The sequence below is a fragment of the Lagenorhynchus albirostris genome, chromosome 2 (assembly GCF_949774975.1).
Source record: "Lagenorhynchus albirostris chromosome 2, mLagAlb1.1, whole genome shotgun sequence".
In the NCBI taxonomy this organism is placed as follows: domain Eukaryota; kingdom Metazoa; phylum Chordata; class Mammalia; order Artiodactyla; family Delphinidae; genus Lagenorhynchus; species Lagenorhynchus albirostris.
Window position 1 is genome coordinate 130,955,081 of NC_083096.1, and position 12,420 is coordinate 130,967,500.

Below are 12,420 nucleotides of genomic sequence, written 5' to 3' on the forward strand. Positions count from 1 at the left end.
TGTGCGTGTCCCCTCTCCCCCCAGGGTCTTACATGATTTACTTGCAGATAAAAGTGAACTCTCTCCCCATCTTCTTCTTTGTTCCACTTCTTTAAGGAAGCTGTCACATTCAGCCTTTTATCAGTCTTGTGAATACATGCACGCATTTACAGTTTCGTGCTGGATTATCAATTCCTTGAGGGCAGAGTGGGTATGGAGGTGAGGTCAGCTCTGAGCTCATGCCTGCCATGTTATCTCACTTCATCCTCACGACAACCTTACCCGGGAGGAATTTCTAATCCCGTTTTAATTATTAGGAAACTGAGGTCCACGTAGCTTCACTAAGGTCTCACTACCTGGAAAGAAGGGGAGAGGTGGGATTCCAAGTGAATTCTGCTTGACCTGTCTTATAAGCTCTTCTAGACCACGCTGCCTGGCAGAAATAAGGCCCATCCTGCTCCCTTCCCCAACTCCTTCCTCTCTGCCAAGCAAACAGCAGATGCCCGCCTGATACCTTCACCAAATAAGAGAACACACGCTTGAGCAAGTCGTGTAGATCAGATTTCCGTGTTTAACGTGTACCTATGGTTTATCCTCTAGGTACCACGGGGACATTAGCTTGATACCACCCCTTTCAGTGACCCACCATACAGGTTCAGGGATATGACAACGCTCGGTTAAATGCTGCTGACTTTGTGGTGCCTTTGGAATTACGTGGAATGTCAATGTCTTCCGCTTCTTCTGGCGCTGCATTCTGTCTGCATGAGAAACTCTGGGGATAACAGGGATCCAATTATTGTGAAAAATGAAAGAAAGCAAGCCCTTAGCTAGATTCCTTGGCTTCTGGATGCTGACACCGCACTATTCCTTTTATCTCAGCTGTTGCTTCATATGCCATTTTTACTAAGATGATGGGAGGGCTAATGGAACATTAGAACATCACTCAGAATTCCAATTTTGTACTGAAGCGGTTTCTACCAGGGGAAAGGGGGGTGGGGAGAGGGAGAGAGAGAGAAAGAACTCAGTATTTCTGCTGAATAAGAAATTATTTCTGTTGAACTCTAGTAGCCTCAAACCTGTTTTATTATTCAAAGGAGAAGAGACACAGAACTGCCTGGCAGAATGAATTTATGCAGGTTCAAAGGTTTTTCTGGAAAAAAGGCAGAAAGTCAAAGAAACTGAGAAATTTAAGTTCTGCTTTGACTCTCCATAGAAACCAGAAGTTTCTATTTAGTTGGTGGGAACAATGTCATTCAGAGCCCAAATTAAGAGTCCCCAGTTTAAAAATCAGACCTTTGGCTTCTCCTGTTTTCCAAAGGGAGTTTGAATACCTGGCTGCCGTGTAAAAGGCCACATTGGTTGCTTTGATGAATATCTACTCCTGCATTTTTTAGCACAGGTGTGGAAGCACACTGCTTGAAGACATTTTTTTTTTCAGGGTAGATGTGGAGAAAGCAGAATAAAAAAAGCATAAATGCATTATTTATGCATTAAAAAAAGACCTGATTCTGGGAAGAAAAGAAAGATTTCTGGAAAATTAAACAGCTATATGAAAAACAAAAAGATCTGACAATTACAGGAAAGGATGTACACTTCTGTTATATTTTTGTGCAACAGTGGCAGGGATGCCTAGACAGTAGGACACATCTGCTGTTCTCTGTGACAATAAGCCATACGGGCACTGGGAAGGTGAGAAGGTACATGGTGGCCATGCTGTTGGTACATGTTGGTGGACTTGATAATTGGTAGCTCACTTAGCACCCAGTGTCTCTTCACAACTCAGTCCCGACCCTTCCCGAGCATCTTACAGGCACTTTAGGCACCTCCGTGACTTTGTACACACCAGTCCCTTTGCCTCTAATATCCTTTGTCCCTCACTTTTCTTTAATCATCCTTCAAGGCCCAGGGTAAGTGTTGTCTCTTTGGTGAAGCCTTCCCCGGGGCTCCAGGCCAGGCAGGAGGTCAGGGCAGGGGACGCCAGATGACAGCATGGATTCTTGCCAGGCCCTGAGAGTATGTGGCCAAGAGAGCCCTTGTTGATACTGGTGTTTGCCAACCAACATCACTGGGCAGCAGGACCTATGACTAAGCTGATTCACTGAGAACCACGTGGGGTACCACTGGTTCTCAGTGAATGGGTAAGCAGGTACCATTGAGATGATCTGAACGCTTATTCATGGAGAAAACCCAGGAGGCAATCTGTGTGCCCAGAGGTCATCCCACGTATGCCTGGGAATGCTGAGCCATAAGCCAAACTCTCCCGGGGCTTAATAAAAGTTTCATGTTGGAATGTATCTTTTTGGAAAACTATGTCAAAATAATTTACCTGAGCATGGAACAGGAAAGAGAGAGAAGGGTTATTTATGCATAAATAACTTGTGAGCACTGGCCCACAAGTGCACCAGGGTCCTCAGGGCCTCGAGCGCAGGAAGCCAGACCTTCTTACCATGATCGCTTTCTGTTCCTGAGCGACCCCAGTAGCGACGCCTCCTTTCTGGACTGTGTGCATGCCGTTCGATGACTGCAGCTATAAATCGAGTATTGCTGACTGTGGAAGGCAAGGATGGTTAGTCACTCTTAGGCCAGTATCTTTATTGCATCAAGCGCATTTGCGCTAAGTAGCCTCATTCACGTGATGGGGGGACTTATTCCTTGCAGAGCTAGAATGAGTCATTTTTCAACAATTCTGAGGATTAGGGGAGTTGGTTTTAGGACTGGGACAGCAAGAGGTCCCTAATGACATATCTCCAACATGCATCAAGGAGATATACTCTGTATAGTTGAAGGCCAAAGTATCTCAACACACATGGAGCTCTCTTTTGATAGAGAAATGTTCTTTTTTTTCCCCCTGAGTTGTATACATTAGTTAAGGGATTTAAAAGAAATGCATGCCTGATGACTCCCTTTCTAAAATGCTATACTGGAAAGGAATGAGGAGGAGAAAGAAAGGGAAGAGTAAGGTGTTTTAGGCCAAAGTACTTAATGCCACAAAGAACACCCTGAAATCTTTTGAGATGTACTAGAACAAAGCAAATACCTACGCTTATTCCTAATGAAAATGGGGGGAAAAAAGAACCCCATCATGCCAAAGCATCTTAAACTTTAATATGAGAAAGCACATTTATTCTGGATTAGCTCCTGCTGCCACGTTCTGCACGGAAGCAGCCTGGATACTCACTGATGCCTCTGTCTTCGTGGCCGTCATCATCCCTTTCATCTCTGTCATTCTCCAGGTTGGACATACGCACTGACATTTCTACCCATCATTCAAAAGAGAGAAACATGACTATTTAATCAAACAAAATCACCCACTTTAACGCCCTGCAGAGTGTTCATTGGATGACTGGATGACAGCACTCCATCAATGAACTGATGCCCCATCTCATTTTTTTTTTTTTTAAAGGAGGAGGGAGCAGGAATCAGAAGAGAGAACAAGAGGTGAATAATCCAGTGGGGCACCTGAGATTGATTTCTGGAGACAGAGGAGAAAAGATGTTGATTGAGGCTAACAGGTCTTTAATCCTCTCCTCAAGTACCTGAAACGGAAGGAAGGGGTCTAAAACCACGGCTGACTGTGCTGATAAAATGGTGCCACAGAATGCTAGAAAAGGCCAGGCCTAAGGTTACACTGGAGGGCAGTCACTCTCAGTCAAACCAAACCGTACCAAGAGGAAAGAGCTTTGTGGTCAGCTCAGTTACTAAATCAGGCAACACGATCCCATGATCCCCCGACAGGATTGCGACCACAGTGAAATATTCCAACATCGACTAATCATGACGGCTGCCAGGCTCCTCACCAAGTCCAGGAAAAATGATGAGTGAGTCTTATCTCCACAGAGGTCAGGGTAACACATCCCAAGGGGTTTGTAGGGAGGATGGGGATGGTCGTTAAATGGTTTTGTTCCTTGCAAACGAGCACAGATACCACATTTAACTCTTGATATGGAAGCCATAATGACCAATTAATCATTTTGTATCTGACCTCAAGTCCTTATCCAGGTTGGACAGTCCTTATCCTGTTTTAAGAGATGTGATCATTCCTTTGAATGTGTGTTCATTCACACAATATAGTAATAGCTGCAATAGAACAGATTCATGTTCTTGCCAGTAGTGGCCTGAGGTATCTTTGGTCCGCCCGTCTTTTCGGAACAGCAAAGGCAGCATATCTGAGCTTAGCGAAGAACAAAATTTCCCACTCAGCATCCCAGCTCCCCTGACTGTCTTATTCCAGAGGCAAGCTATGGCGGGCTCACGCTTGCGTAAGGAGAGAGATAATCTAGGGATTTTCTGGGGAATCAAATGGGGCTTGCAGGATTTAGGCCCTAAAGAATGAGCTGTGAACTAAAGGAGGGAAAAGCAGGCTTTGGGGACCTCCGAATCTACTCCACAGTAGCAGGAAATGTAGCACTGGTCTTACAGTCGCTTAAAGGCTTACAACTGGTTACTGTCCTTCTCGCCTTGGAACAACCCTGGGAGCCTGCTGCCTCCTGGGGGAGTTTTGGGATTCCTTTCGAGCTCACCTTGGGCAGCAAGAGGAGACATATGCTGATGACTCCGGCGATGAATCTGATGACGGTATGCATACACGGCCAGGACCAAGACCATGATGCAGCCCATGATGCCTCCGGCCACGGGACCCACAGGGGCACTTTTAATCATGTTCAATGTGACAACCTCATCACCTTCATTAAAATAAACAAACAGATGTCCTTCATAAAGATTTCCCAAGTGTAGCAGGAGATGGGGACGGGGGTGAGATGGGAAGGAATGCAGTGGGAAGGGGTTTAGTGAAGATATGTAAGAATGGCGGCTTTAAGCTTTGAATCCCTTAAAGAAGACCCACTGGGATGTGGGAACAGGGCTTCCTTTAATTTCTGGTTCTCAGATGACATGCTGCTTGCTTGCAGAGCACACAATTGGCAAGGACTTGTGAAATAAGCACGTGGTTGAGGATCCCTTAAACATGCAGTGCCCAGTCTAGGGGCCCAGCCCTGGGCTGTGCGCTACTCTTAGTACAGAGGTGAGGCAGGGCGACGTGGGTCTCTTCGCACATATTTACTCTACGTGGTGTCATTTATTTCAGTGGCTCAGTCACGTGACCTCCAGAAAGGATCAAATTTCAAAGCTTATTGGGTTCCCTTTAAGACACTATTTGCACTTTTCAGACAGGAAACTGCAGGTGGGCATATAAAGTGACTTCTTGGAGCAAGGTCACTTCAACCGTGTCCTAACCTGGTCCGCTAGTCATACGAGAGCTCAGAACCCTTCCTCACATATAGGAAAAGCTTTTCTTCCACAGACAGGCTAATGTGGGGAGATGTCAAAAAAGGCATTAACTAAAGGCTTTTCACTTGCCAAGCTAAGCTTGAGGAGCTTGTGGTAATTCCAGAAAGACACTGAGAAGATCTCAGGGTGGGTATGCAGGTAGTATTTTTGAGGTCTTGGGGCCTAATCCCAATGGTATTCCTCCCCAAAATGTCCCTGTCCCCCACCCCAAGCCACCCCACTGCACTGGATAGCTCTGGCTTTTGCCGACCTCAAGGACCTAAATACTAATTTGTAGCCGTAAGATTTCTGCCTTCAAAAGTTGTGAGGGAAGGTAGCAGCAGGAAAGCGATATGCACGGGTCACTCTGCCCATCACCAGCCCTGTGTTTCTGACAGCTGGGATTCACATTCACACAACCCCACAGTTCAGCTGCTCAGAAATCAGGCCTGATTTTTCTCAGAACAAGCTTTATGGGAATGAATTCCAGGCTTGCAAAATTTGGCAGGAAAGATGGCTGCTTACTCTGCACAGTATAGCTAGCCAGCTTTGAAAGTAATTATTTGCCTTGGTTTTGCAACTAAAAACTACTGGCAAAGAAATCAGGGAAGTAGGGTTGAGAATTATTTTAAGATCTCTGTCCTAGTATAGAGGCAAGAAAATACGTTTTCAAGAATCAAATTATTCTGGGTTCCCCAAAAACATACCTATTGCTCCCATGTCATCAACATAGGGACTTTTGGCTCCAACGATCCCCCCGAAGCATTCTTTCTGGGGAGCACAGTAGGATTTGTCCAAGTGGGTCTTGCCATCGCTGTCCACCATGCACCATTCACAATCCAGCACACCAAAGCAGTCCCTGCCAGAAAGACAACGCTGAATATTCCAGAAAGCGGTGTCATGCAGGGGAGAGCACATGGACTTGGGCATCAGATAGCTCTCAGGGGTTCCATGACTCACTAGTGCTATAACTCCTTGAGCCTGAATTTCCTTTCCTTATAAAAGGAGAACAGCCATAGCCTGCCACGGGAAAGCTGTCTAATGTCCCTCAACAACCTGGAGATGAGAGAAACAGAACCGCTCTCTGCGCATCAAACCATGAAGTCCACACATCATGGATTAGTGCAGGGTCACTCAGAATCATCTTAAAAGACCACATGGCCCCAAGGTTTGTTAGACTTTGGCCTAACACTCCCCAGGTATATGGTCATTAAAAAAAAAAAGAAAAAGGAAGGAAGGAAAAATTGATCAAACAAGTTGGGGAAACAGTGGATAAGTTCAACAGATTTCTTTGCTGCCAATTTCTTAGAACTTTTAACATGTTGAGTGCATTCTGACACAGTGTTTCTCAAGCTTAACAGGCTTTGGGTTACTGCATAACACACCGAATTAATCTATCTGAGGCCCTACCATTCCTTTGCTAAAATACATACTGAAAGTAAAACTGGCTGCCCCTTTCACCCAGTAATTTTGTTGAATCAAACTGCAGCTTGCAGTTGTTTAGTCCCAAACACCCTAGGGAGGAGGGGGAGGGAGCAGGGAGCGTGTGGCTTTCAGTTCTCAACACTCCTGTAAAGCATATCTGCTTTCTAAGAAAGAATTGATGAGCTTCAATGTATCACACATAGAGCTGGGTTCTGTTTCTAGAACCCATGAGTTCCTGCCCCCTTGCCCTTGCTTCTTCATGCCATTTCCTCTCTTACTCCTCTTATTTCAAGAATAACTTTCCCATCCACAGATGAGGCTACTAAGGTATGGTACATGTGCCAAATAGCTGTAACAAGTGGAAACCAGATAACATTAAACCTGGTAGATAAAGGGCATATCAAAATCAGTTCTGGATCTGAAAAACTGGTACATCTTTTTAAAACATCAAGAATGGGGATGATAAATACCATCTGGACAGCTCAAGGAGGCTGTCGGTCCCTATTCTTTACTAGGTTCTGCTCCTGCAGCTATGATGTTGACGTGAAACCAGCACCGGGCACTGCTTACCCACTCTCCATCCTCTGACTGCACCTGCTGTTGACACACTGGTGAAGAGCCTCCTGCAGGCCAGGGTCAATGGCCGTGTACGTCACTGGCTCCTGGTGGACTTCACAGCTTGGGTTTCTACGTAGGAGCAAGTCTGAAGGTTAGGACCAAGACCATCCATATTCCAAACTCATCATGCCCTTGGCCCCTGACAGTGTCAAACAGATCTGGGTTTGAATCCTGGCTTTGCCACATGAAACCCTGGGCCAATCTGGCCTGAAAATCTGTCACTGAGATAAATAATGCTATATTACGTGTGAGCATCTGTGTGTGTGAAACGTTCCTACATGTTTATCAAAGGGTTAATTTGAAAACTAAGTGACAGGGCCTCGCTGGTGGCGCAGTGGTTAAGAATCTGCCTGCCAATGCAGGGGACATGGGTTCGAGCCCTAGTGCAGGAAGACCCCACATGCCACGGAGCAACTAAGCCCATGTGCCACAACTACTGAGCCTGCACTCTAGAGCCCTTGAGCCACAACTCCTGAAGCCTGGGCGCCTAGAGCCCATGCTCTGCAACAAGAGAAGCCACTGCAATGAGAAGCCCACGCACCGAAATGAAGAGTAGCCCCCGCTCGTTGCAACTAGAGAAAGCCCACACGCTGCAACGAAGACCCAATGTAGTCAAAAATAAATAAAGTAAAAAAAAAAAAAAAGAAAGAAAGAAAGAAAGAAAACTAAGTGACTTATTGGACATACAGTATCTGACACATGTTAGGCACTTAGTTAATGCTTGTAACAGTCTCATATTTGTTGTAAGTAGCACATATACTCAAAAATTTTTTAGCATTTATATTCAAACCTGAAAGTGGACTTCATTTTAAGACACTATGGAGTTTGGAAACTGGCTCACTGAACAGTTCCATCATTAGAATGAACCACCTTCTTATACTTCCAACTCGAAACAAATCTATAAACAAGACTCCCATTATAAATATGCACACACACGCACATTTTAAATTTACCTGTTCTCTGCATTGGTGAGGTTGCCAGTGCACTCATTGACCTCTAGAGGGCACTCACAAGGACATTCACACTCATTTTGTTCCATTCTGAAAAGGAAAAAGAAAGTTACTATGCAGAGGGTTGATAAACTATATATTGTACATGCACTGAGGGAAATGAAATAAAGACACCATGAGCTAGTTAAAAGGGACAGTAAAAGTTATCACTAAAGGTTTAAATACACAATTGACCTCAATCCATTGTTCTTTGGACAAGGATGCTATGAACAACACAGCTCTAAATGCTTTTGTAACCAGGACTTTCCTTTCCTCTAGGACACACCTGAACACTTCATGTTTATTTTGCAGTTGGCATCAGTTAAAATATTCAGTAGTGTGGTAAACAGAGAATATGACCCGTCCCATTTTTACCGGTGACAGTTGAGACAGAGCCGGTCCACCATGCTACAAGCACAGAAGGCCAGAGAGTCACACGTTTCGTTGACAATGCCGACAAATGCATTGGTTCCCGGGATCCTCGCCAGTCTGTATTTAGAACAGTGACTGCCGTGCACAAGGTTTGTCAAATCCCCCTATAGACAACAGAGTTGTCAGAAGTGACAGACAACAATGCAAAGTTTCAGCTCTACCATCCTGAAAACAACCCTTCAACCAACTGCTGAAAATACTTCAGTCCAACTAAAGCAAGCATCCTTTTCTTCGTTCTATAATAAGAAAATGTGATAGCTGGCTTCATGAAATGTCTACAGTATTTGAAAGCCAAAGATTCTAAAGCAGCATCGTAAAGTTGAGTATGGTCATTTTTTCTGCACGTGTCATATGAAGTAGGCCAATTATTTAAGCCCATGTTGGTTTCCACGCCAGTTATCCCTTATGTGTGCATGGTGAGGATAAGCCTAACCCTGAGAATCATGGCACTGAATCGTTTCTTAAAAGGTCTAGACGAATTCTTTACTGCCTGGAAGATGCCCACCTTTACAATATAAGCAATAACATAGGCTTATCAGCCTGTTAGCTCCAACAACCAGGAATGTTCCAGTTCCATTTTGGAATAACTTGGGCCATTAAGAATTTATTCTAATTCATATTCCACTAAAATTTGCATGTCTGAAAAATTTCTACTGGAATATCCCAGCTTCTCTGCTGAAGACTCAGGAAATCATTGTACAAATGACAGAAGATAACAGAGTAAGGCAGACTTTCATATGACAACCTTACCTGACAGCCCCCCTCTGATTACACGCATGTTTGTCAATGTCTCCTTTACAGAAAGGGCTCATCAGAATGGGTATGGGGGTTGAACAGAGTAATAATGACTTCCCTTGCTTTGAACACACTATCCTATTAATATATTCATTCTTAAAACTCTTCTAGTCCCCTACACAATTGTTTTTACAATCACTTTTTCTGAGACTAAGTTTAGGATTTTCATTTAACCTCTCTTTTTTTTTTTTTTTTTTTTTTTGCGGTACGTGGGCCTCTCACTGTTGTGGCCTCTCCCATTGCGGAGCACAGTCTCCGGATGCGCAGGCTCAGCGGCCATGGTTCACGGGCCCAGCCGCTCCGCGGCATGTGAGATCTCCCCGGACCGGGGCACGAACCCGTGTCCCCTGCATCGGCAGGCGGACTCTCAACCACCCCTGGTTGGGGTGCCACCAGGGAAGCCCCAACCTCTTTTGTTTTTGACTTCAAGCTAATTTTATTTTATTTATTTAAAAAATTTTTTATTAGAGTACAGTTGATTTACAATGTTGTGTTTAGTTTCAGGTGTACTAGCTCAATACATCTTTATGATTATCTTTTTAATAATACATGTAATGATTTGTGAATACATTTACTTCTTGTGAATAACTTTTTGAATGTTGGTTCTGTCATGACCCATTCTCTCTCAGCTAGGATTATTTACAAATTAATAAGTATATCCTTAAGATCTCTAACCATATCCAGGTAAATCTGTAGCATCTCAAATCACAAGAGAGTATTCTAAGCTTAAAAAAAAAAAAGGAATTATTTTTGGATGATCTACATAAGAGCTCTCATCTAAGAGGGTGGATGACCAAGAACTAACCTAATTTGGCTTTAAGAATTTAGGGAGACTGAGTAATCTCTAGAAGACAGGAAGAGGGGACCACATGGTGCCACATATATTTATACAAGAGTGTGGGAACAGACTTCAGCAGACATTTCAAAGGGCTTAGATTGGGTAAGTCTTTAAACAAACAAAACCAAAGCAAAATACCAACTGTGAAACCTTAAAACACTCACTTCTCCATTCAGGGCTTTATATCCCACAACCATCAGACTGGGGAGTTGGACTAAGGTCTGTCATGTCCTATCACTCTAATTCGCAGGCAATGAAACAGCCGGTAATAGCTAACATTCAGACACAAACCATGACTCCATTGCAATTCCATAGCTGGATGGGAGAAGAGAGCGTTGAGGAATCAACTTACCACTAGGCTCGTGTTGAATTTATAAAACCTCTGGACCGTTCTGTCACTGAAGCTGTTGCACAGGTTCTTCTTTACAAAGTTGGGGTGGTTCAGGATGTCATTTGCTACCAGGGGCTCCTACCGAGGCCAAGCAGAACACAAGACAGGTGCCATGTGGTTAGTGAGCCGCAGCCCGGCGGAGAACTGGGCTCTAGCTTCGTGACAAATACCTTGTGGGTGATGTGCTGCTGTTCCACGGGTGCATGTCCTTTGGGGTCAATGAGGGTTGGATGTGCCACCAGGTAACCCCTGTCTTCCATTATGAAGCACCTGTGCCAAGACAATGACATTCCTCGTTCACAGAAGCTGCTGTTCTATGCTCCTGGAGAGCATCTATCTTGCTAGCCCTGACAACAAATTGCATTTAGCAGGTTCTCAGTAAATATTCATGGACGAAATGAAGGAAGGCTGGCAGTCAGGTGACAGACACGTTAATTCTCAAGGCGCTGGATTACCTAGCATACGGTTTAAGGCGAGAGAGTTACACCTGACTCTGAGGTCACCTACATACTTCGTACAGAATGTGACCACCCAGACTAAGTAAGATGGGCTCGAAGATCTTTTGCAAGAATGTATAAAGTGGGACATTTTTTTCTTTTCGCTGGGGAGGGAGATTCCAAAAGAAGCAGTCTTGGGTATTTTCAGGCACAAATTTTAGGTAAACCATACAATTTCCTCTTTCAATGACAAACATACCTAAAATACAACATTCAGAGGACATGCAAAAATATATTTGATGGAAACACTAAATAAGTGAAGCTAGAACTGCTTTAATCAAGACTATATTCTGCTCTATTTTACTTTCCATTCGTCATAACAGTTTGCTGTGAATTCTGCATTTCCCCATTAAGGGCCAATGTGAAATTCAGCAGTGATATGAAGCATGGGCTATGAGTTGGAAATAAAGGTATTTTTAAAAGTGGCCTGTATTAAATCAAGGGAATGCCCTTGCTTTGACACGCTCTTTTGAAATTCAGGTGGCAAAGACCTTTGGTTCCATGAGCCTCTTTCTGGGGAAATGTACAAAGGAACAGTCTAAGCATCTGAAAATCTCACAAAGACTTTGGTTTAATAACTAAGTTCACATCAAAAGTACTACTCAAGAGTACCCTCTGGTCTTTCTAGCACTCAAGATATGGGAAATCTCTAATTACAGACTCCTAGAGAAACAAGAGCTTTTGGAGAATTCTGTGCCACAGTTACTCTTCTTGTCAGAAGCCAAATCTGTCCATCTAAGTCATAAACAGCATGCATCTTAGAAAAATAAAAGAACAAAAACCTCCTTTATAGAACACCCAGGCAATGGCCTCAGTTTCTGACGCTGACTATGACAATGTGCTTGGCATTCAACTGGAGATAGCTGACATCTTTTTCTTTGTATTTTGCAGCTAGATAGGATATAGGGTCCCTGAAGGGCTCACCTTATTTTGTTGCCACCATCTTGGTTACAAACTGGTAATAAGTCCATCAGAACCTTGTAGAAGTATCGAAGCGTGAAGTCAATGCCCATCACAGCCACAGTATGCCCGGAAGACAGCTGTGTACTTCATGTGAAAATGATCAGTGAGAATAAGAGGTGTGTCTTATTTAAAGGCAAAAGCTATGTTCACTCATAAGGACATTGTCTGGTATCAGAAACACATGACTCCTGTTTTCCGCACTTTCCACCCTTGGAGAAACAATGAACT

At 43.9% G+C, this 12,420-nt stretch overlaps 1 protein-coding gene across 3 annotated transcripts in view; it reads right to left on the minus strand.

The window, feature by feature from the left end:
- Positions 1-12,420, minus strand: part of CACHD1 (cache domain containing 1) — a 218,503-nt gene that overhangs the window by 13,031 nt on the left and 193,052 nt on the right. The window contains exons 17-26 of one of the 3 annotated variants that reach the window (XM_060139853.1): positions 12,154-12,276; positions 10,903-11,002; positions 10,694-10,810; positions 8,652-8,812; positions 8,241-8,327; positions 7,240-7,356; positions 5,952-6,103; positions 4,500-4,661; positions 3,158-3,235; positions 2,426-2,527 (exon numbers count right to left, since the gene is read on the minus strand). In XM_060139853.1, the coding sequence (XP_059995836.1) occupies positions 2,426-2,527; positions 3,158-3,235; positions 4,500-4,661; positions 5,952-6,103; positions 7,240-7,356; positions 8,241-8,327; positions 8,652-8,812; positions 10,694-10,810; positions 10,903-11,002; positions 12,154-12,276 (1,199 nt within the window). The remainder of the gene's footprint in view (positions 1-2,425; positions 2,528-3,157; positions 3,236-4,499; positions 4,662-5,951; positions 6,104-7,239; positions 7,357-8,240; positions 8,328-8,651; positions 8,813-10,693; positions 10,811-10,902; positions 11,003-12,153; positions 12,277-12,420) is intronic. The other 2 variants (XM_060139854.1, XM_060139855.1) reach the window with 2 other exon arrangements.